Source organism: Lepidochelys kempii, chromosome 7 (assembly GCF_965140285.1).
Source record: "Lepidochelys kempii isolate rLepKem1 chromosome 7, rLepKem1.hap1, whole genome shotgun sequence".
Lineage (NCBI taxonomy): Eukaryota > Metazoa > Chordata > Testudines > Cheloniidae > Lepidochelys > Lepidochelys kempii.
In genome coordinates this window covers 126,072,258-126,093,142 of record NC_136386.1, presented here as the reverse complement: position 1 = coordinate 126,093,142, position 20,885 = coordinate 126,072,258, and the positions used below count along the sequence as shown (strand labels likewise).

General features: G+C 47.6%; 1 protein-coding gene and 1 long non-coding RNA gene across 2 annotated transcripts in view; one reads left to right on the top strand and one right to left on the bottom strand.

Moving 5' to 3' along the window:
• TCTN3 (tectonic family member 3) overlaps nt 1–4,823 on the bottom strand; it is a 60,119-nt gene extending 55,296 nt beyond the window's left edge. Inside the window, exons 1-2 of the mRNA XM_073354693.2 lie at nt 4,610–4,823; nt 3,931–4,069 (exon numbers count right to left, since the gene is read on the bottom strand). Coding sequence (XP_073210794.1) covers nt 3,931–4,069; nt 4,610–4,724 — 254 coding nt within the window. The 5' untranslated portion in view covers nt 4,725–4,823. The remainder of the gene's footprint in view (nt 1–3,930; nt 4,070–4,609) is intronic.
• A 754-nt stretch (nt 4,824–5,577) lies between these two features.
• The window catches only part of LOC144930758 (uncharacterized), a 28,667-nt gene continuing 13,359 nt past the window's right edge, over nt 5,578–20,885 (top strand). The window contains exon 1 of the long non-coding RNA XR_013636114.1: nt 5,578–6,098. This is a non-coding gene — a long non-coding RNA (uncharacterized LOC144930758). The remainder of the gene's footprint in view (nt 6,099–20,885) is intronic.

Genomic DNA, 20,885 nt, shown 5'->3' with positions numbered 1-20,885 from the left:
TGGATTGGATGAATGGACTATAAGGTGGATAGAAAGCTGGCTAGATTGTTGGGCTCAACGGGTAGTGATCAACGGCTCAATGTTTAGTTGGCAGCCGGTATCAAGCGGAGTGCCCCAGGGGTCAGTTCTGGGGCCGATTCTTTTCAACATCTTAATTAATGATCTGGATGATGGGATGAATTGCACCCTCAGCAAGTTTGTGGATGACACTAAGATGGGGGGAGTGGTAGATACACAGGAGGGTAGGGATACGGTCTAGAGTGACCGAAAAAAATTGGAGGATTGGGCCAAAAGAAATCTGATGAGGTTCAACAAGGACAAGTGCACAGTCCTGCATTTAGAACGGAAGAATCCCATGCACTGCTACAGGCTGGGGACTGACTGGCTAAGTGGCAGTACTGCAGAAAAGGACATGGGGATTACAGTGGACGAGAAGCTGGATATGAGTCAGCAGTGTGCCCTTGTTGCCAAGAAGGCTAACGGCATATTGGGCTACATTAGTAGAAGCACTGCCAGCAGATCGAGGGAAGTGATTATTCTCCTCTATTCGGCACTGGTGAGGCCACATTTTGAGTACTGCGACCAGTTTTGGGCCCCCCACTACAGAAAAGATGTGGATAAATTGGAGAGAGTCCACCAAGGACAATGAAAATGATTAGGGGGCTAGGGCACATGACTTATGAGGAGAGGCTGAGGGAACTGGTCTTATTTAGTCTGCAAAAGAGAAGAGTGAGGGGGGGATTTGACAGCAGACTTCAACTACCTGAAGGGGGGTTCCAAAGAGGATGGAACTAGGCTGTTCTCAGTGGTGGCAGATGATAGAACAAGAAGCAATGGTCTCAAGTTGGAGTGGGGGAGGTCTAGGTTGGATATTAGGAAACACTATTTCACTAGGAGGGTGGTGAAGCACTGGAATGGGTTACCGAGGGAGGTGGTGGAATCTCCATCCTTAGAGGTTTTTAAGGCCTGGCTTGACAAAGCCCTGGCTGGGATGATTTAGTTGGGGTTGGTCCTGCTTTGAGCAGGGGGTTGGACCAGATGACCTTCTGAGGTCTCTTCCAACCCTAATCGTCTATGATTCGATGACTCAAAGTGTGACCCCAATCTCCTTGCACATGTGTATGTTAGTTACTTCAATCAGGCAACAGCATTATCATGGTCCCTTAGCCATTGCTTAGCCAAGATGTCTGCATGCAACACGGAACGGCATCAAGTAGCCAGTCCCTCACAACTCAACTACTGCTGCCTGGGAGATAGAAAGAGAAGGGTTGTTATGAGCAGAGTTAAAAAACCCCATTGAGATTGGTAGGTGTGAACTCACCCTTCAATTAACATAACTATAAGCATAAGCCCCATCAAAGACAAAAGATGTATGTGAACCTACCCAAGAGCTTTTGGCTGAGTATTGTTTTGGGTAGGGGTGTATGTATGGGAAGAGAGACCACGTAGAAACTGAGACCAGACTTGACTGAGGCTATGTCTACACTACTGACCTTACAGTAGCACAGCTGTACCACTGCAGTTGAGCCACTATAAGGTCGTCTGTGTAGCTGCTCTATGCCGGTGGGAGAGAGCTCTTCCACCAGCGTAATTAAACCACCATACGGTGGAAACTGCAGCAGACTTTATATATACACAGAGAATATGAAACAATACCTCCTCCCACCCCACTGTCCTGCTGGTAATAGCTTATCTAAAGTGATCATCAGGTTGGGACATTTCCAGCACAAATCCAGGTTTTCTCACCCTCCACCCCCCCCCCCCCAAATTCACTCTCCTGCTGGTGATAGCCCATCACATTGTGACAACTCTTGACACAATGTGATGGGCTATCACCAGCAGGAGAGTGAATTTGTGTGGGGGGGTGGAGGGTGAGAAAACCTGGATTTGTGCTGGAAATGTCCCAACCTGATGATCACTTTAGATAAGCTATTACCAGCAGGACAGTGGGGTGGGAGGAGGTATTGTTTCATATTCTCTGTATATATATAAAGTCTGCTGCAGTTTCCACCGTATGCATCCGATGAAGTGAGCTGTAGCTCACGAAAGCTCATGCTCAAATAAATTGGTTAGTCTCTAAGGTGCCACAAGTACTCCTTTTCTTTTTATTAATACTTGAGGGGGCAAACAGCTGTGCATATCTCTCTGTCAGTGTTATAGAGGGCGAACAATTTATGAGTTTACCCTGTATAAGCTTTATACAGAGTAAAAAGAAAAGGAGTACTTGTGGCACCTTAGAGACTAACCAATTTATTTGAGCATAAGCTTTCGTGAGCTACAGCTTACTTCATTGGATGCATAAAGTGGAAAATGCAGTGAGGATTTTTTATACACACAGACCATGAAAAAATGGGTGTTTATCACTTCAAAAGGTTCTCTCTCCCCGCACCCCACTCTCCTGCTGATAATAGCTTATCTGAAGTGATCACTCTCCTTACAATGTGTATGATAATCAAGGTGGGCCATTTCCAGCACAAATCCAGGGTTTAACAAGAACGTCTGAGGAACAGTGGGGAGGGGGGAAGGAGAAAACAAGGGGAAATAGGTTTCCCAGTCTCTATTCAAGCCTAAGTCATTATGCAAGATAACCTATTTCCCCTTGTTTTTTTCCTACCCCTCCCAGGTATTCCTCAGACATTCTTGTTAAACCCTGGATTTGTGCTGGAAATGGCCCACCTTGATTATCATACACATTGTAAGGAGAGTGATCACTTTAGATAAGATATTACCAGCAGGAGAGTGGCGGGGGGGGGTGGGGGAGAGAACCTTTCGAAGTGATAAACACCCATTTTTTCATGGTCTGTGTGTATAAAAAATCCTCACTGCATTTTCCACTTTATGCATCCGATGAAGTGAGCTGTAGCTCACGAAAGCTTATGCTCAAATAAATTGGTTAGTCTCTAAGGTGCCACAAGTATGCCTTTTTCTTTTTGCGAATACAGACTAACGCAGCTGCTATTCTGAAACAGGGTAAAACAGATTTATTTAGGGTTTGGACCCCAATGGGAGTTGGGCATTGAGTGTTAAAGACAGGAACGCTTCTGTAAGCTGCTTTCAGTTAACGCTACAGCTTTGGGGCACGTGGTTCAGACCTGGGTCTGGGGTTTGCAGCAGGCTAGCGGGTCTGGCTCAAACCAGGCAGGGCACTGAAGTCCTAAGCTGACTAGGCACATCAGGTGGCAACTCCCAGGGGGTTTCTGTGATCCAACCCATCACAGCAGCTTCTTGTATAGGCACCATCTCCAGGGCTGGAGCTACAGGTGCCAACTTCCCAGTGGGTCAGGGGGTGCTCACTGCTCAACCCCTGGCTCTGACACAGGCCCTGCCCCCATCCCACCCCTTCCCCAGAGCCTGCCATGGCTTTGTTCCTCCCCCTTTCCCCCCAGAGCTTCCTGCATGCCACAAAACAGCTGATCGGGAGGTGTGGGGAGGGATGGGGAAGGCACTGATCAGCAGGGCTGCCAGGGGGCAGAAGGTGCTGGAAGCGGGGACGGAGTTGATTGGGGGGCTGCTGATGTATTACTGTGGCTCTTTGGCAATGTACATTGGTACATTCTGACTTCTCAGGTTGGCCACCCCTGCTCTACTGCATGAGCTAAAAGCCCCATGGCCCTTGGCTAAGGCTGTAGATCAGACTCATTAATCTCTCTCTAAGTGGTCTCAGTGCCACCAGATAGGACAGAACACCTCACCCAGGAGGTGTGTGGATTACATTTGTAATAAACAAAACTGCATCAAAGGTATACCTGCCTCTCACCAATTTCTACTCCCAGGCCCCAGACTTTGACTAGCCACTTGGGTTGAAAAGGGGGAAAAAATACATTACAACAGTCAGGCATCAGCACTGCCCATGGCCTTTCACCACTGCTTTGCAATGGTATCTGTATGCAGCACTGAGGAGCATCAGGAAGCTGGTCCCTCACACCTTACCTGGTACTGCCTGGAAGACAGAAGGAGAAGGTAGCCCTTGAGTCCCCCAGATCACAGCCAAGGTAACAGTCAGTATCACAGCAGCAGTTTATGTCACAGGATCCAGAGTGCAGGTTGCAGATACAGGTGGGCAAACAAGCTAAGAAGAGAGAAAGAGACACCAGATCAGGGGGAGAGGGGATCCCAGACTCCGTCCTCTAGGTGATATGGGGGGAAAGCTGGTTCAGGGGGAGAGGGGACCTTGGGGTAGGTGAGGGAGACCAGCCAGAGGGAAATTCAGGAAAGACAGGCTGATATGGGAAAGGACCCTGGGTATTGCCCTGAAGGGGATGAGGAGGAGTGACAAGCCAGGTCAGATGGAGAGGGGAACCCAAGCAGTAGGGTGCAGGGAATGGGGCAAGGGGAGGCTGGGTCAGCAGAAAGGCAACCCCAGGCACTGTACTGCAGGGGAATAGTCAGGAGACAGCCCAGGTCAGGGTGAGAGGGGACCCCGAGCACTGTACTGCTGGGAATGGGTGGAGAGACAGGCTGGGTCCAGATCAGGGACAGGGGACCCTGGGCATTTCCTTGCAGGGCATGGGGCAGGGAGGAAACAGGCTGGGCCGGAGGAGAGCGCACCCTGGGCCTGGGCAACGTCCTGCTGGGGATGAGCGAGAAGGGACTGTGGGCCCCTCCTCACCTTCGGGAGCGGATGGGTCTCCCTGGACTCCCGGAGTCGCGCTGGGCTCCGGCTCCGCGGAGCTGCCTCCCTCTGGGCTGGGGGGTCCGGGGCCTGAACTTCCCCCCGGAGTCATGCCACCAGGTTCGGTGGCCGGGCCGGGGCCGTCCCCCGCGGACGGGCTGGCGGGGCCGGGGCCGGGGCCGATCCCCGCGGTCGGGCTGGCGGGGCCGGGGCCGTCCCCCGCGGACGGGCTGGCGGGGCCGGGGCCGGGGCCGATCCCCGCGGTCGGGCTGGCGGGGCCGGGGCCGATCCCCGCGGACGGGCTGGCGGGGCTGGGGCCGGGGCCGATCCCCGCGGTCGGGCTGGCGGGGCCGGGGCCGATCCCCGCGGTCGGGCTGGCGGGGCCGGGGCCGATCCCCGCGGTCGGGCTGGCGGGGCCGGGGCCGGGGCCGATCCCCGCGGTCGGGCTGGCGGGGCCGGGGCCGATCCCCGCGGTCGGGCTGGCGGGGCCGGGGCCGGGGCCGGGGCCGGGGCCGATCCCCGCGGTCGGGCTGGCGGGGCCGGGGCCGATCCCCGCGGTCGGGCTGGCGGGGCCGGGGCCGGGGCCGATCCCCGCGGTCGGGCTGGCGGGGCCGGGGCCGGGGCCGATCCCCGCGGTCGGGCTGGCGGGGCCGGGGCCGATCCCCGCGGTCGGGCTGGCGGGGCCGGGGCCGATCCCCGCGGTCGGGCTGGCGGGGCCGGGGCCGGGGCCGATCCCCGCGGTCGGGCTAGGGGTCCCAGCCCCCCACCGCGGCTGCAGCAATAGCAGGAGCTGGAGCAACAGCCGCTTCGGGCCCATAACATCAACTTGTTGCCAGGGAACCGATACACTAACGTCTGACGTCATGTCGTAAGCGATCTGGTCTCGCGATAAACCTTAGCGCAGGCGCGTGTCGAAGGCCCCCCCACCCAATGCGCAAGCGTACATCAATCTCCTCCTCGGCCCGCCCCTGGGTGGCTGGCAGACGCCTCGTCGGGGCTGGGTCTGAGCGCGAGCGTGGGGATGGAGGCGGCCCCTGGGCGGTAGGGGGGTTAGCCCCGCCCCCACAGAGCCCGCCCCTCGTGGGCTGGCCCGGCCCGGCCCGGCTCGGCTCGGCTCGGGGTGTGCGCAGAGGGGGGAGCCGGCTGGGCCGTCTCCGTGCGGCTTCGCCCCCAGTAGAGCTGGTCCGGTCTCCCCAGGGCCTCGCCTGCCGCCGCCGCGGTGGCGCGGTCTCCCGCTCCGGGAAGCGTGTGCCTGTCGGGACGATCCCGGTGGGGCGATGCCCCAGCGCCCAGGTCACAGGGCAGTCCTCGAGTGAGCTCCAGTCCCCACGTCTGGCAGTGAGGGGCTTGGCGACTGCGGGAGCGTGGCGTTGTGTCCCTGCCCGCTGATGCCCGCTCTCTGTCGTCCATGAGCGTCTCTCCCTCTTTTCATTAATCCAGTTATAGGGTCAGCCTGCACAGCATCCCCTGGCCACGAGATCCCCAGGTTGGTTGGCTCTCTTGTGTGAAGAAGAACTTCCTTGTGCTTGTGCTAAGCTTGTTGGCTATTCATTGTATTGGGTGATGCTCGTTCGTGTGTGAGGTGAAGGGGTAAATAACACTTCCTTATTTATGTTCTCCGCACCAGTCCTGATTTTGTAGACCTCAGTCGTAAGAGTGGCCATATTAAGTCATACCAAAGGTCCATCTCGCCTAGTATCCTGTCTTCCAACTGTGGCCAATGGTAGGTGCTCTAGAGGGAACGAACAGAACAGGGACTCATCAAGCTGGCTGTATTTTAAAGAATCCTTATTGAGGTTACAGGGACAAACCATCCTGATGTGTAGAAAGAATAGTAAATATAGTAGGCGACCAGCTTGGCTTAACAGTGGAATCCTTGCTGATCTTAAATACAAAAAAGAAGCTTACAAGAAGTGGAAGATTGGACAAATGACCAGGGATAAGTATATAAATATTGCTGGGGCATGTAGGAATGGAATCAGGAAGGCTAAATCACACCTGGAGTTGCAGCTAGCGAGGGATGTTAAGAGTAACAAGAAGGGTTTCTTCAGGTATGTTGGCAATAAGAAGAAAGCCAAGGAAAGTGTGGGCCCCTTACTAAATGAGGGAGGCAACCTAGTGACAGAGGATGTGGAAAAAGCTAACGTACTCAATGCTTTTTTTGCCTCTGTCTTCACGAACAAGGTCAGCTCCCAGACTACTGCACTGGGCAGCATAGCATGGGGAGGAGGTGGCCAGCCCTCTGTGAGGGAAGAAGTGGTTCGGGACTATTTAGAGAAACTGGACGTGCACAAGTCCATGGGGCCAGATGCGTTGCATCTGAGAGTGCTAAAGGAATTGGCGGCTGTGATTGCAGAGCCATTGGCCATTATCTTTGAAAACTCATGGCGATTGGGGGATGTCCCGGAAGATTGGAAAAAGGCTAATGTAGTGCCCATCTTTAAAAAACGGAAGAAGGAGGATCCTGGGAACTACAGGCCGGTCAGCCTCACCTCAGTTCCCCGAAAAATCATGGAGCATGTCCTCAAGGAATCAATTCTGAAGCACTTAGACGAGAGGAAAGTGATCAGGAACAGTCAGCATGGATTCACCAAGGGAAAGTCATGTCTGACTAACCTAATTGCCTTCTATGATGAGATAACTGGTTCTGTGGATGAAGGGAAAGCAGTGGACATGTTATTCCTCGACTTTAGCAAAGCTTTTGACACGGTCTCCCACAGTATTCTTGTCAGCAAGTTAAAGAAGTATGGGCTGGATGGATGCACTACAAGGTGGGTAGAAAGTTGGCTAGATTGTCAGGCTCAACGGGTAGTGATCAATGGCTCCATGTCTAGTTGGCAGCCGGTATCAAGTGGAGTGCCCCAAGGGTCGGTCCTGGGGCCGGTTTTGTTCAATATCTTCATAAATGATCTGGAGGATGGTGTGGATTGCACCCTCAGCAAGTTTGCGGATGACACTAAACTGGGAGGAGTGGTAGATACGCTGGGGGGTAGGGAGAGGATACAGAGGGACCTAGACAAATTGGAGGATTGGGCCAAAAGAAATCTGATGAGGTTCAACAAGGACAAGTGCAGAGTCTTGCACTTAGGACAGAAGAATCCAATGCACCGCTACGGACTAGGGACCGAATGGCTAGGCAGCAGTTCTGCAGAGAAGGACCTAGGGGAGACAGTGGACGGGAAGCTGGATATGAGTCAACAGTGTGCCCTTGTTGCCAAGAAGGCCAATAGCATTTTGGGGTGTATAAGTAGGGGCATTGCCAGCAGATCGAGGGACGTGATCGTTCCCCTCTATTTGACATTGGTGAGGCCTCATCTGGAGTACTGTGTCCAGTTTTGGGCCCCACACTACAAGAAGGATGTGGATAAATTGGAGAGAGTCCAGCGGAGGGCAACAAAAATGATTAAGGGACTGGAACACATGAGTTATGAGGAGAGGCTGAGGGAACTGGGATTGTTTAGTCTACGGAAGAGAAGAATGAGGGGGGATTTGATAGCTGCTTTTAACTACCTGAAAGGTGGCTCCAAAGAGGATGGATCTAGACTATTCTCAGTGATAGCAGATGACAGGACAAGGAGTAATGGTCTCAAGTTGCAGTGGGGGAGGTTTAGGTTGGATATTAGGAAAAACTTTTTCACTAGGAGGGTGGTAAAACACTGGAATGCGTTACCTAGGGCGGTGGTGGAATCCCCTTCCTTAGAAGTTTTTAAGGTCAGGCTTGACAAAGCCCTGCCTGGGATGATTTAGTTGGGATTGGTCCTGCTCTGGGCAGGGGGTTGGTTTAGATGGCCTCCAGAGGTCCCTTCCAACTCTGTTATTCTATGATTCTATGAAGTGATCCATCTACTGTTGCCCATTTCCAGCTTCTGGCAAACAGAAGTTAGAGACACCATCCCTGCCCATCCTGGCTAATAGGTCCATCAATGGCTATCTTCCATGAATTTCTTATTCTTTTTTTAACCCTGTTGTAGTCTTGGCCTTCACAACATCCTCTGGCAAAGAGTTCCACAGGCTGATTGTGCATTGTGTGAAGAAATACTTCCTTTTGTTGGTTTTAAAACTGCTGCCTATTAATTTCATTTGGTGGTCCCTATTTCTTGTGTTATGAGGAGTACATAACACTTTCTTATTTATTTTCTCCACACCAGGTGTGATTTTATAGACCTCTATCATATCCCTCCTCAGTCGTCTCTTTTCCAAGCTGAAAAGTCCCAGTTTTATTAATCTCTCCTCATATGGCAGACATTCTATACCCCTAATCGTTTTGTTGCCCTTTTCTGAACCTTTTCCAAGTTCAGTATGTCTTTTTTGAGATGGAACAACCACATCTGCATGCACTATTCAAGATGTGAGTGAACCATTGATTTATATAGAGGCAATATGATATTTTCTGCCTTATTTATGCCTTTCCTAATGATTCCCAACATTCTGTTTGCTTTTTTGACTGCAGTTGCACATTGAGTGGATGTTTTCAGAGAACTATCCACAATGGGCTGGATGAATGGACTATTAAGGTGGATAGAAAGTTGGCTAGATTGTCGGGATCAACGGGTAGTGATCAATGGCTCCATGTCTAGTTGGCAGTCGGTATGAAGTGGAGTGCCCCAATGGTCGGTCCTGGGGCCAGTTTTGTTCAGTATCTTCATAAATGATCTGGAGGATGGTGTGAATTGCACCCTTAGCAACTTTGCAGATGACACTAAACTGGGAGGAGAGGTAGATAAGATACAGAAGGCCCTAGACAAATTGGAGGATTGGGCCAAAAGAGGTCTGATGAGGTTCAACAAGGACAAGTGCAGAGTCCTGCACTTAGGACGGAAGAATCCAATGCACCGCTACAGACTAGGGACTGAATGGCTTGGCAGCAGTTCTGCAGAAAAGGACCTAGGGGTTACAGTGGACGAGAAGCTGGATATGAGTCAACAGTGTGCCCTTGTTGCCAAGAAGGCCAATGACATTTTGGGATGTATAAGTAGGGGCATTGCCAGCAGATCGAGGGACGTGATCGTTCCCCTCTATTCGACATTGGTGAGGCCTCATCTGGAGTACTGTGTCCAGTTTTGGGCCCCACACTACAAGAAGGATGTGGAAAAATTGGAGAGAGTCCAGCGGAGGGCAACAAAAATGATTAGGGGACTGGAACACATGAGTTATGAGGAGAGGCTGAGGGAACTGGGATTGTTTAGTCTGCGGAAGAGAAGAATGAGGGGGGATTTGATGGCTGCTTTCAACTAGCTGAAAGGGGGTTCCAGAGAGGATGGTTCTAGACTATTCTCAGTGGTAGAAGATGACAGAACAAGAAGTAATGGTCTCAAGTTGCAGTGGGGGAGATTTAGGTTGGATATTAGGAAAAACTTTTTCACTAGGAGGTGAAACACTGGAATGCGTTACCTAGGGAGGTGGTGGAATCTCCTTCCTTAGATGTTTTTAAGGTCAGGCTTGACAAAGCCCTGGCTGGGATGATTTAGTTGGGGATTGGTCCTGCTTTGAGCAGGAGATTGGACTGGATGACTTCCTGAGGTCCCTTCCAACCCTGATATTCTATGATTCTGTGAATGACTCCAAGATCTCTTTCTTGAGTGGTAACAGCTAATTTAGACCCCATCCTTTTATATGTATAGTTGGGATTATGTTTTCCAATGTGCATTACTTTGCAGTTGTCAACATTGAATTTCATATGCCATTTTGTTGCTCAGTCACCCAGTTGTGAGAGATCCTGTTGTAGCTCTTCGCAGTCTGCCTGGGACTTAACTGTCTTGAGTAGTTTTGTATCATCTGTATCATCATTTGTATCATCCCCCTTAGTCATCATTTTTCTAAAGTGAGCAGTCCCAATCTTTTTAATCTCTCACATGGAAATTGTTCTATACCCCTAATCAATTGTGTTGCTTATCTTTGTACTTTTTCCAATTCTAAGATAGCTTTTTTGCAGGAAACCAGAAAAGCATGTAGTATTCAAGGTGTGGGCATACCATGCATGTACATAGTGGCATTATAATAGTTTCTGTCTTATCATCAAAAAGAAAAGTAGTACTTGTGGCACCTTAGAGACTAACCAATTTATTTGAGCATAAGCTTTCGTGAGCTACAGCTCACTTCATCGGATGCATACTGTGGAAACTGCAGAAGATATTATATACACAGAGACCATGAAACAATACCTCCTCCCACCCCACTCTCCTGCTGGTAATAGCTTATCTAAAGTGATCACTCTCTTTACAATGTGTATTATAATCAAGGTGGGCCATTTCCAGCACAAATCCAGGTTTTCTCAAACCCCCCCCCCGCTCCCCCTTTTTTTTTTTTTTTTTTTGGGTCCAAAAACCACACACACAAACTCACTCTCCTGCTGGTAATAGCTTATCCAAAGTGACCACTCTCCCTACAATGTGCATGATAATTAAGGTGGGCCATTTCCAGCATAAATTCAAGTTTAACCAGAATGTCTGGGGGTGGGGGTGGGTAGGAAAAAATAAAGAAAAAGAAAAGGAAAGAATAAATGGACAGACATCAGATGTCAAGAATTATAACATTCATAAACCAGTCGGAGAACACTTCAGTCTCTCTGGTCACGCAGTTACAGACATGAAGGTCGCTATCTTAAAACAAAAAAACTTCAAATCCAGACTCCAGCGAGAAACTGCTGAATTGGAATTCATTTGCAAATTGGATACTATTAATTTAGGCTTAAATAGAGACTGGGAGTGGCTAAGTCATTATGCAAGGTAGCCTATTTCCCCTATTTTTCCCCCCCCCCCCCCGACATTCTGGTTAAACTTGGATTTATGCTGGAAATGGCCCACCTTGATTATCATGCACATTGTATGGAGAGTGGTCACTTTGGATGAGCTATTACCAGCAGGAGAGTGAGTTTGTGTGTGTATGGGGGTGGGGGGTGAGAAAACCTGGATTTGTGCTGGAAATGGCCCACCTTGATTATCATACACATTGTAAGAAGAAAAAGAAAAGGGGTCTCTATCTCTATCTCGGGGCCTCTCCTTCTGCCCCTCCACCCCCACAAACATATTCAGTTCCTCCGGCTACAAAACTACAGGTCTCTACCACTTGAGCTGAAGGAGACTCTCCATCAGCTGCTGGCAATGTAGTGTCTAAAACCATAATTGACCAATTCCAACTACATCTGGTTCAAGGCAATGGGGCTCATTCCACTAGCCAGCTAAGAAATAATAAAGAAAAAAACCTAGCTGTTATATAGCACTGATCCTCAGCAGATCTCAGTGTGCTCTAAAAGGATGTCAGTCTCATTATTTCCATTTTACAGAAGGCAAAACTGATGCACAGGAAAGTGCCTGAGGTTATCAGAACATGATACAGTTCTGTGGTGACCTAGAATCCTATTTTCGACGTCTCCGACTCAAGGAATATTTCCAAAATACCTCTGAACAGCATACTAATCCACAGAGGTCTCCCTACCAACACTACAGAAAGAGGGATTGTAGGTGGACTCCTCCTGAAGGTCGAAACAGCAGACTGGACTTCTACATAGAGTGCTTCCGCCGACGTGCATGGGCTGAAATTGTGGAAAAGCAGCATCACTTGCCTCATAACCTCAGCCATGCGGAACGCAATGCCATCCACAGCCTCAGAAACAACTCTGACATCATAATCAAAAAGGCTGACAAAGGAGGTGCTGTTGTCATCATGAATAGGTCGGAATATGAACAAGAGGCTGCTCGGCAGCTCTCCAACACCACTTTCTACAAGCCATTACCCTATGATCCCACTGAGAGTTACCAAAAGCAACTACAGCATTTGCTCAAGAAACTTCCTGAAAAAGCACAAGATCAAATCCGCACAGACACACCTCTGGAACCCCGACCTGGGATATTCTGTCTACTACCCAAGATCCATAAACCTGGAAATCCTGGGTGCCCCATCATCTCAGGCATTGGCACCCTGACAGCAGGATTGTCTGGCTATGTAGACTCCTGCCTCAGGCCCTACGCTACCAGCACTCCCAGCTACCTTCGAGACACCACTGACTTCCTGAGGAAACTTCAATCCATCGGTGATCTTCCTGATAACATAATCCTGGCCACTATGGATGTAGAAGCCCTCTACACCAACATTCCACACAAAGATGGACTACAAGCCGTCAAGAACACTATCCCCGATAATGTCACAGCTAACCTGGTGGCTGAACTTTGTGACTTTGTCCTTACCCATAACTATTTCACATTTGGGGACAATGTATACCTTCAGATCAGCGGCACTGCTATGGGTACCCGCATGGCCCCACAGTATGCCAACATTTTTATGGCTGATTTAGAACAACGCTTCCTCAGCTCTCGTCCCCTAAAGCCCCTACTCTACTTGCGCTATATTGATGACATCTTCATCATCTGGACCCATGGAAAAGAAGCCCTTGAGGAATTCCACCATGCTTTCAACAATTTCCATCCCACCACCAACCTCAGCCTGGTCCAGTCCACACAAGAGATCCACTCCCTGGACACTACAGTGCTAATAAACAATGGTCACATAAACACCACCCTATACCGGAAACCTATTGACTGCTATTCCTACCTGCATGCCTCCAGCTTTCACCCTGACCACACCACACGATCCATCGTCTACAGCCAAGCTCTGCGATACAACCGCATTTGCTCCAACCCCTCAGACAGAGACAAACACCTACAAGATCTCTGTCAAGCTTTCTTACAACTACAATACCCACCTGCAGAAGTAAAGAAACAGATTGATAGAGCCAGAAGAGTTCCCAGAAGTTACCTACTACAGGACAGGCCTAACAAAGAAAATAACAGAACGCCACTAGCCGTCACCTTCAGCCCCCAACTAAAACCCCTCCAACGCATTATTAAGGATCTACAACCTATCCTAAAGGATGACCCAACACTCTCACAAATCTTGGGAGACAGGCCAGTCCTTGCCTACAGACAGCCCCCCAACCTGAAGCAAATACTCACCAACAACCACATACCACACAACAGAACCACTAACCCAGGAACTTATCCTTGCAACAAAGCCTGTTGCCAATTGTGCCCACATATCTATTCAGGGGACACCATCACAGGGCCTAATAACATCAGCCACGCTATCAGAGGCTCGTTCACCTGCACATCCACCAATGTGATATATGCCATCATGTGCCAGCAATGCCCCTCTGCCATGTACATTGGTCAAACTGGACAGTCTCTACGTAAAAGAATAAATGGACGCAAATCAGATGTCAAGAATTATAACATTCATAAACCAGTCAGAGAACACTTCAATCTCTCTGGTCACGCAATCACAGACATGAAGGTCGCTATCTTAAAACAAAAAAACTTCAAATCCAGACTCCAGCGAGAAACTGCTGAATTGGAATTCATTTGCAAATTGGATACTATTAATTTAGGCTTAAATAGAGACTGGGAGTGGCTAAGTCATTATGCAAGGTAGCCTGTTTCCTCTTGTTTTTTCCTACCCCCCCCCCAGATGTTCTGGTTTATCTTGGATTTAAACTTGGAGAGTGGTCAGTTTGGATGAGCTATTAACAGCAGGAGAGTGAGTTTGTGTGTGTATGGGGGTGGGGGGGATGTGAGAAAACCTGGATTTGTGCAGGAAATAGCCAGACTTGATTATCATGCACATTGTGTAAAGAGTTGTCACTTTGGATGGGCTATCACCAGCAGGAGAGTGAATTTGTGTGGGGGGGTGGAGGGTGAGAAAACCTGGATTTGTGCTGGAAATGGCCCACCTGATGATCACTTTAGATAAGCTATTACCAGCAGGACAGTGGGGTGGGAGGAGGTATTGTTTCATATTCTCTGTGTATATATAAAGTCTGCTGCAGTTTCCACCGTATGCATCCGATGAAGTGAGCTGTAGCTCACAAAAGCTCATGCTCAAATAAATTGGTTAGTCTCTAAGGTGCCACAAGTACTCCTTTTCTTTTTGCGAATACAGACTAACACGGCTGTTACTCTGAAACCTGTCACTGTAAGGAGAGTGATCACTTTAGATAAGCTATTACCAGCAGGAGAGTGGGGTGGGAGAAGGTATTGTTTCATGGTCTCTGTGTATATAATGTCTTCTGCAGTTTCCACAGTATGCATCCGATGAAGTGAGCTGTAGCTCACGAAAGCTTATGCTCAAATAAATTGGTTAGTCTCTAAGGTGCCACAAGTACTCCATTTCTTTTTGCGAATACAGACTAACACGGCTGTTACTCTAAAACCTGTCTTATCATCAATTCCTTTCCTAATGGTTCCTAACATTGTTAACTTTTGACTGCTGTTGCACACTGAGCGGATATTCTCAGAGAACTATCCTCAGTGACTCCAAGATCTGTTTCTTGAGTGGTAACAGCTAATTTAGATCCCATCTTTTTGTATGTAAACTTTGGATTATGTTTTCCAGTGTGCATTACTTTGCACTTGTCAACACTGAATTTCATCAACTTTTCGGTGCACAGTCATCCAGTTTTGTGAGATCCTTTTGTAACTCTTCATAGTCAGCTTTAGACTCAACTATCTTGAGTAATTTTGTATCATCTGCAAATTTTGCCACCTCTCTGTTTACCTCTTTTTTCCATATCATTTATGTATATGTTGAACAGCACTGGTCCCAGTATAGATCCTTGGGGGATGCCACTATTTACCTCTTTCTATTGTGAAAACTGACCATTCATTCCTAATCTTTGTTTTCTGTCTTTTAACCACTTACTGATCTATGAGAGGACCTTCCCCCCTCAATCTATGACTGCATAATTTGCTTTAAGAGCCTTTGGTGAGGGACCAGTCAAAGGCTTTCTGAAAGTCCAAGTACGTCCACTAGATCACCCACCTTATTGTCCTTGATTCTGCTGATCATAGGTTCCTCCTTGTGTGCCATAGCTTCCCTTATCAGTTTTCTACAATTCCTATCAGCTATATATATAAAAAAATAAATAGCTACCTTCACTTTCCCTACATCACAGCATTTTTTTTTTTAACTAGTACAGCTTTCTTCTTCACTTGTGGCTTTTGGGGCACCTCGTATGGTGTTCTTAAATGATTCCCAATTATCATTCACTTTTTTCTGATTAAGTTCTTCCTCCCGGTATATGATTTGTCTTTTATAATGGTTTTCAGTTTTGTGAACTAGGCCCTGGTAAAGCACCAAGTATATATATATTACCGGTCTAGATTTTATTCTGCTTGCGCATTATAAATGTGATCAAGTCATTATCACTTGTACCTAAGCTACCATTAATGTTTAGGTCCGTGATTGAATCCTCTTTATCTGTTAAGACAAGATCTAATAAACAATTATCTCATGTTGGCTGCAACATTTCTTGAGTTAGTAAATTGTCATTTATAATGTTTAGAAATTCCAAGGATATTTTAGTACTGGCAACATGATTGTTGTTAGTACTCAAATTGAAGTCCCCTATCATCACAGTTTTTTTTCCTCCTATACATTATAGATAGGGATGTAAGGAGGCATAGTACAAGATAGTATGCAGTTTCCTAGTGTAGTGTTGATAAATTTTCACCACCAGTTAGTAGAATTAGTAGAATTTCAACAACTTCCACCCAGTCAGCTCCTTATAGATCTGGGCCATGATGGTTTGATATACTTGAAGTGCCAAGGAAATCCCAAACTGAAATCACTTAGGCACAGTGTGCCTATGTCAAAATTGGAGTTAAAGGTGCAGAGTTATGACCTTTCTCTAGTTAGACAGACCTGCCAAAACTCTTGGTTTGCAACCAAAACTGAAAATACTCTTGAATTTTGAAATCTAGGTCATGACCTACTCAATTGTTCTCATGGGAGAACATTTAAGAACATAAGAATGGTCACACTGGGTCAGACCAAAGATCCATCTAGCCCGGTATCCTGTCTTCCAACAGCGACCAATGTCAGGTGCCCCAGAGGGAATGAACAGAACAGGTAATCATCAGTGATCCGCTCATTCCCAGCTTCTGGCAAACAGAGGCTAGTGACACTTGCATTTGATAAGTTGCAACAGACTGTCACTCAGACACGATGATGATGGGTGCATTAGAAATACCCATTTAAGCAGAATGCATGAAGGTCATTCACTCATCCTGAATCATCAGCAGTGTTGGGGACGTGACCAGGGGAAGGCCACACATTTCTGCCCTAGATGTTTTGGTAGAGTGGTGCGTTATTTTCATCTAGCTAATAGGGCCAGACTCCCTTTTTCCTAAAATTAAACAAAGTTATTCTCCTACATGTTGTTCCATCACTTCCCCTGCAAAGTCAGGCAAACATTTAAATATTAATACAACACACTGTGATTGACTTATGTACTAATTGCATTCACAAGCTGACATACGTAACTACATAAAGCTCCTTCTTGGAAGGATGTATTTGCCAGGTAAGGAGTCAGTATGTATATTAAAAACCAAATATAAAGTGTCATGATATTATTCATCTACAGATTCAATTGTTATTAAAACAGTTGAGTGGAGTGAGGCACTACCTGCAATGAGGCTGCCATGTGCTCAGGACAGAATAGAAAATTTGAACACACAGTGGAATATCCTATGATGAATGAAGACGACTTCAGCTTTTTTTATCATCACTAATGGCTCAGCCAGATCTTTGTGCTATGTTTCCTGGGATAAAAGAAGTAGGAATTCATCTCTTTCTAGTCCCAGTTACAATAGCTACAGTTGAGCGTTCTTTTTCATCCTTGAATACAATTTTATGTTCTGAAAGAAGTTGCCTTCTGCCTGATCACGTGAATGAACTAATGAGCATATCTGTTGAAGGAATGGAAGTACCGGACACATGAGAAGCCACTGAAGATGAACGCACTGCATTCAAGAAGTTCATTAACATAGTTGTGCAAATTTATAACAAGAAACCAGGAAGGATGAGATATAGGGCTTCATAGAAAGCTAACTTTAATATGTGTGACTTTTAAAACATGAGTTAAATCTAATAAAATGGTCATGAAATACTTTTTTTTCAGTTTTTACTATGGTGCCATAGAGCCCATCTTCACCCTCAGTGTCTCACCCCTCATTGGCCTTGACCCCCCCCACCCTGTAAATTTGAACACCTCTCCCCGCAATTTCAATTCCTGGGGAAAACAAAATCTGTATCTTGGTTCTCAATGTTAGTTTTCTGTTATGCCAAACACATTTGGTCAGTTGGCAAAATGTGGTAGCTGTCTTTCTGATATGAGAATTAAACTTCTCATCTAGAACGAGATTGATACAGATGATCCTAGACAGCAGAACTTGTGCACAACTTCTACCAGGATGTTAGCTATAGAAGCTTCTGGTGCAGTCAACACACCTTGTGCCATAAGCATTTTATATACACTGATGTTTAGTCCAAATTGGCACAGCTTTGCCTTAGCAGCTTGATGAAAGTTGCTGGAGCTCCTCTTTACTGTGTGCAATGAGCACTGCATCATCTGCAAACAGAAGTTCTGTTATCAACAGGCATTTAACTTTGCCTCTTTTTTGCTCTTAGATGTGCAATGTTGAAGAATTTCCCATCTGATCCTGTATGCAGACGTATACCTTCAGTACTAGATGAGAGAGCATGACAAAGTAACAGAGAGAAGAATATATCAGAGTGCTAGTGCCAAAATGCATCCCTGTTTGAAACCACTGTGGCTGTCAGATTGATCACCCTCAGATTTGACTGTAGTTTTATGCCGTCATGGAAGCCTCAGATAAGACTGGGGGGACAACCAATTCCCTCCAACACTAGGAAAAGGCCCTTTGTGCTGAGCAGGCCAAAAGCCTTTGTGAACTTCTACCATAATAAACGTGTATTAATAGAATAAGCCAGGAGGGAAGTTTGTTACCCATTGTCAGAGGGAGGAAGATGAACAAAAAGGCAAAGCATGAGCAGATAACATGTCCTCTCTCTAGAGACAACTGTGTTGTAGACTGGATGGTCAATAACCATGTGAAGGTGTAGATGCTCAGTACCACCACATGAGATCTTGGAGAGGAAGGTTCACTCTGCTGTGAAAATATGTCCATTGGGAATTGGTGCATTTGGTAAGAATAGCCACTAGGTGCCACCAAATTTGTATGTGTGTACATACACGTTTGTGTGTGTGGTTGCTGTTACTGGGCTATGGCTGTGCCAACAGTGTTTACTTCTTCAGGGGCCCCTGAATTTTTCCAAAGATTTGAGGGGTAACTATGATCATAGAATCATAGAATATCAGGGTTGGAAGGGACCCCAGAAGGTCATCTAGTCCAACCCCCTGCTCCAAGCAGGACCAATTCCCAGTTAAATCATCCCAGCCAGGGCTTTGTCAAGCCTGACCTTAAAAACCTTTAAGGAAGGAGATACTACCACCTCCCTAGGTAACGCATTCCAGTGTTTCACCACCCTCATAGTGAAAAAGTTTTTCCTAATATCCAATCTAAACCTCCCCCACTGCAACTTCAGACCATTACTCCTCGTTCTGTCATCTGCTACCATTGAGAACAGTCTAGAGCCATCCTCTTTGGAACCCCCTTTCAGGTAGTTGAAAGCAGCTATCAAATCCCCCCTCATTCTTCTCTTCTGCAGGCTAAACAATCCCAGCTCCCTCAGCCTCTCCTCATAACTCATGTGTTCCAGTCCCCTAATCATTTTTGTTGCCCTTCGCTGGACTCTCTCCAATTTATCCACATCCTTCTTGAAGTGTGGGGCCCAAAACTGGACACAGTACTCCAGATGAGGCCTCACCAATGTCGAATAGAGGGGAACGATCACGTCCCTCGATCTGCTCGCTATGCCCCTACTTATACATCCCAAAATGCCATTGGCCTTCTTGGCAACAAGGACACACTGCTGACTCATATCCAGCTTCTCGTCCACTGTCACCCCTAGGTCCTTTTCCGCAGAACTGCTGCCTAGCCATTCGGTCCCTAGTCTGTAGCTGTGCATTGGGTTCTTCTGTCCTAAGTGCAGGACCCTGCACTTATCCTTATTGAACCTCATCAGATTTCTTTTGGCCCAATCCTCCAATTTGTCTAGGTCTTTCTGTATCCTATCCCTCCCCTCCAGCGTATCTACCACTCCTCCCAGTTTAGTATCATCCGCAAATTTGCTGAGAGTGCAATCCACACCATCCTCCAGATCATTTATGAAGATATTGAACAAAACTGGCCCCAGGACCGACCCTTGGGGTACTCCACTTGATACCGGCTGCCAACTAGATATGGAGCCATTGATCACTACCCGTTGAGCCCGACAATCTAGCCAGCTTTCTACCCACCTTGTAGTGCATTCATCCAGCCCATACTTCCTTAACTTGCTGACAAGAATACTGTGGGAGACCGTGTCAAAAGCTTTGCTAAAGTCAAGAAACAATACATCCACTGCTTTCCCTTCATCCACAGAACCAGTAATCTCATCATAAAAGGCGATTAGATTAGTCAGGCATGACCTTCCCTTGGTGAATCCATGCTGGCTGTTCCTGATCACCTTCCTCTCATGCAAGTGCTTCAGGATTGATTCTTTGAGGACCTATGATTTTTCCAGGGACTGAAGTGAGGCTGACTGGCCTGTAGTTCCCAGGATCCTCCTTCTTCCCTTTTTTAAAGATTGGCACTACATTTGCCTTTTTCCAGTCATCCGGGACTTCCCCGGTTCGCCACGAGTTTTCAAAGATAATGGCCAATGGCTCTGCAATCACAGCCGCCAATTCCTTCAGTACTCTCGGATGCAACTCGTCCGGCCCCATGGACTTGTGCACGTCCAGCTTTTCTAAATAGTCCCTAACCACCTCTTATCTCCACCGAGGGCTGGCCATCTCTTCCCCATTTTGTGATGCCCAGCGCAGCAGTCTGGGAGCTGACCTTGTTAGTGAAAACAGAGGCAAAAAAAGCATTGAGTACATTAGCTTTTTCCACATCCTCTGTCACTAGGTTGCCTCCCTCATTCAGTAAGGGGCCCACACATTCCTTGGCTTTCTTCTTGTTGCCAACATACCTGAAGAAACCCTTCTTGTTACTCTTGACATCTCTGGCTAGCTGCAGCTCCAGGTGCGATTTGGCCCTCCTGATAACATTCCTACATGCCTGAGCAATATTTTTATACTCTTCCCTGGTCATATGTCCAACCTTCCACTTCTTGTAAGCTTCTTTTTTATGTTTAAGATCCGCTAGGATTTCACCATTAAGCCAAGCTGGTCGCCTGCCATATTTACTATTCTTTCAACTCATTGGGATGGTTTGTCCCTGTAACCTCAACAGGGATTCCTTGAAATACAGCCAGCTCTCCTGGACTCCTTTCCCCTTCAAGTTAGTCCCCCAGGGGATCCTGGCCATCCGTTCCC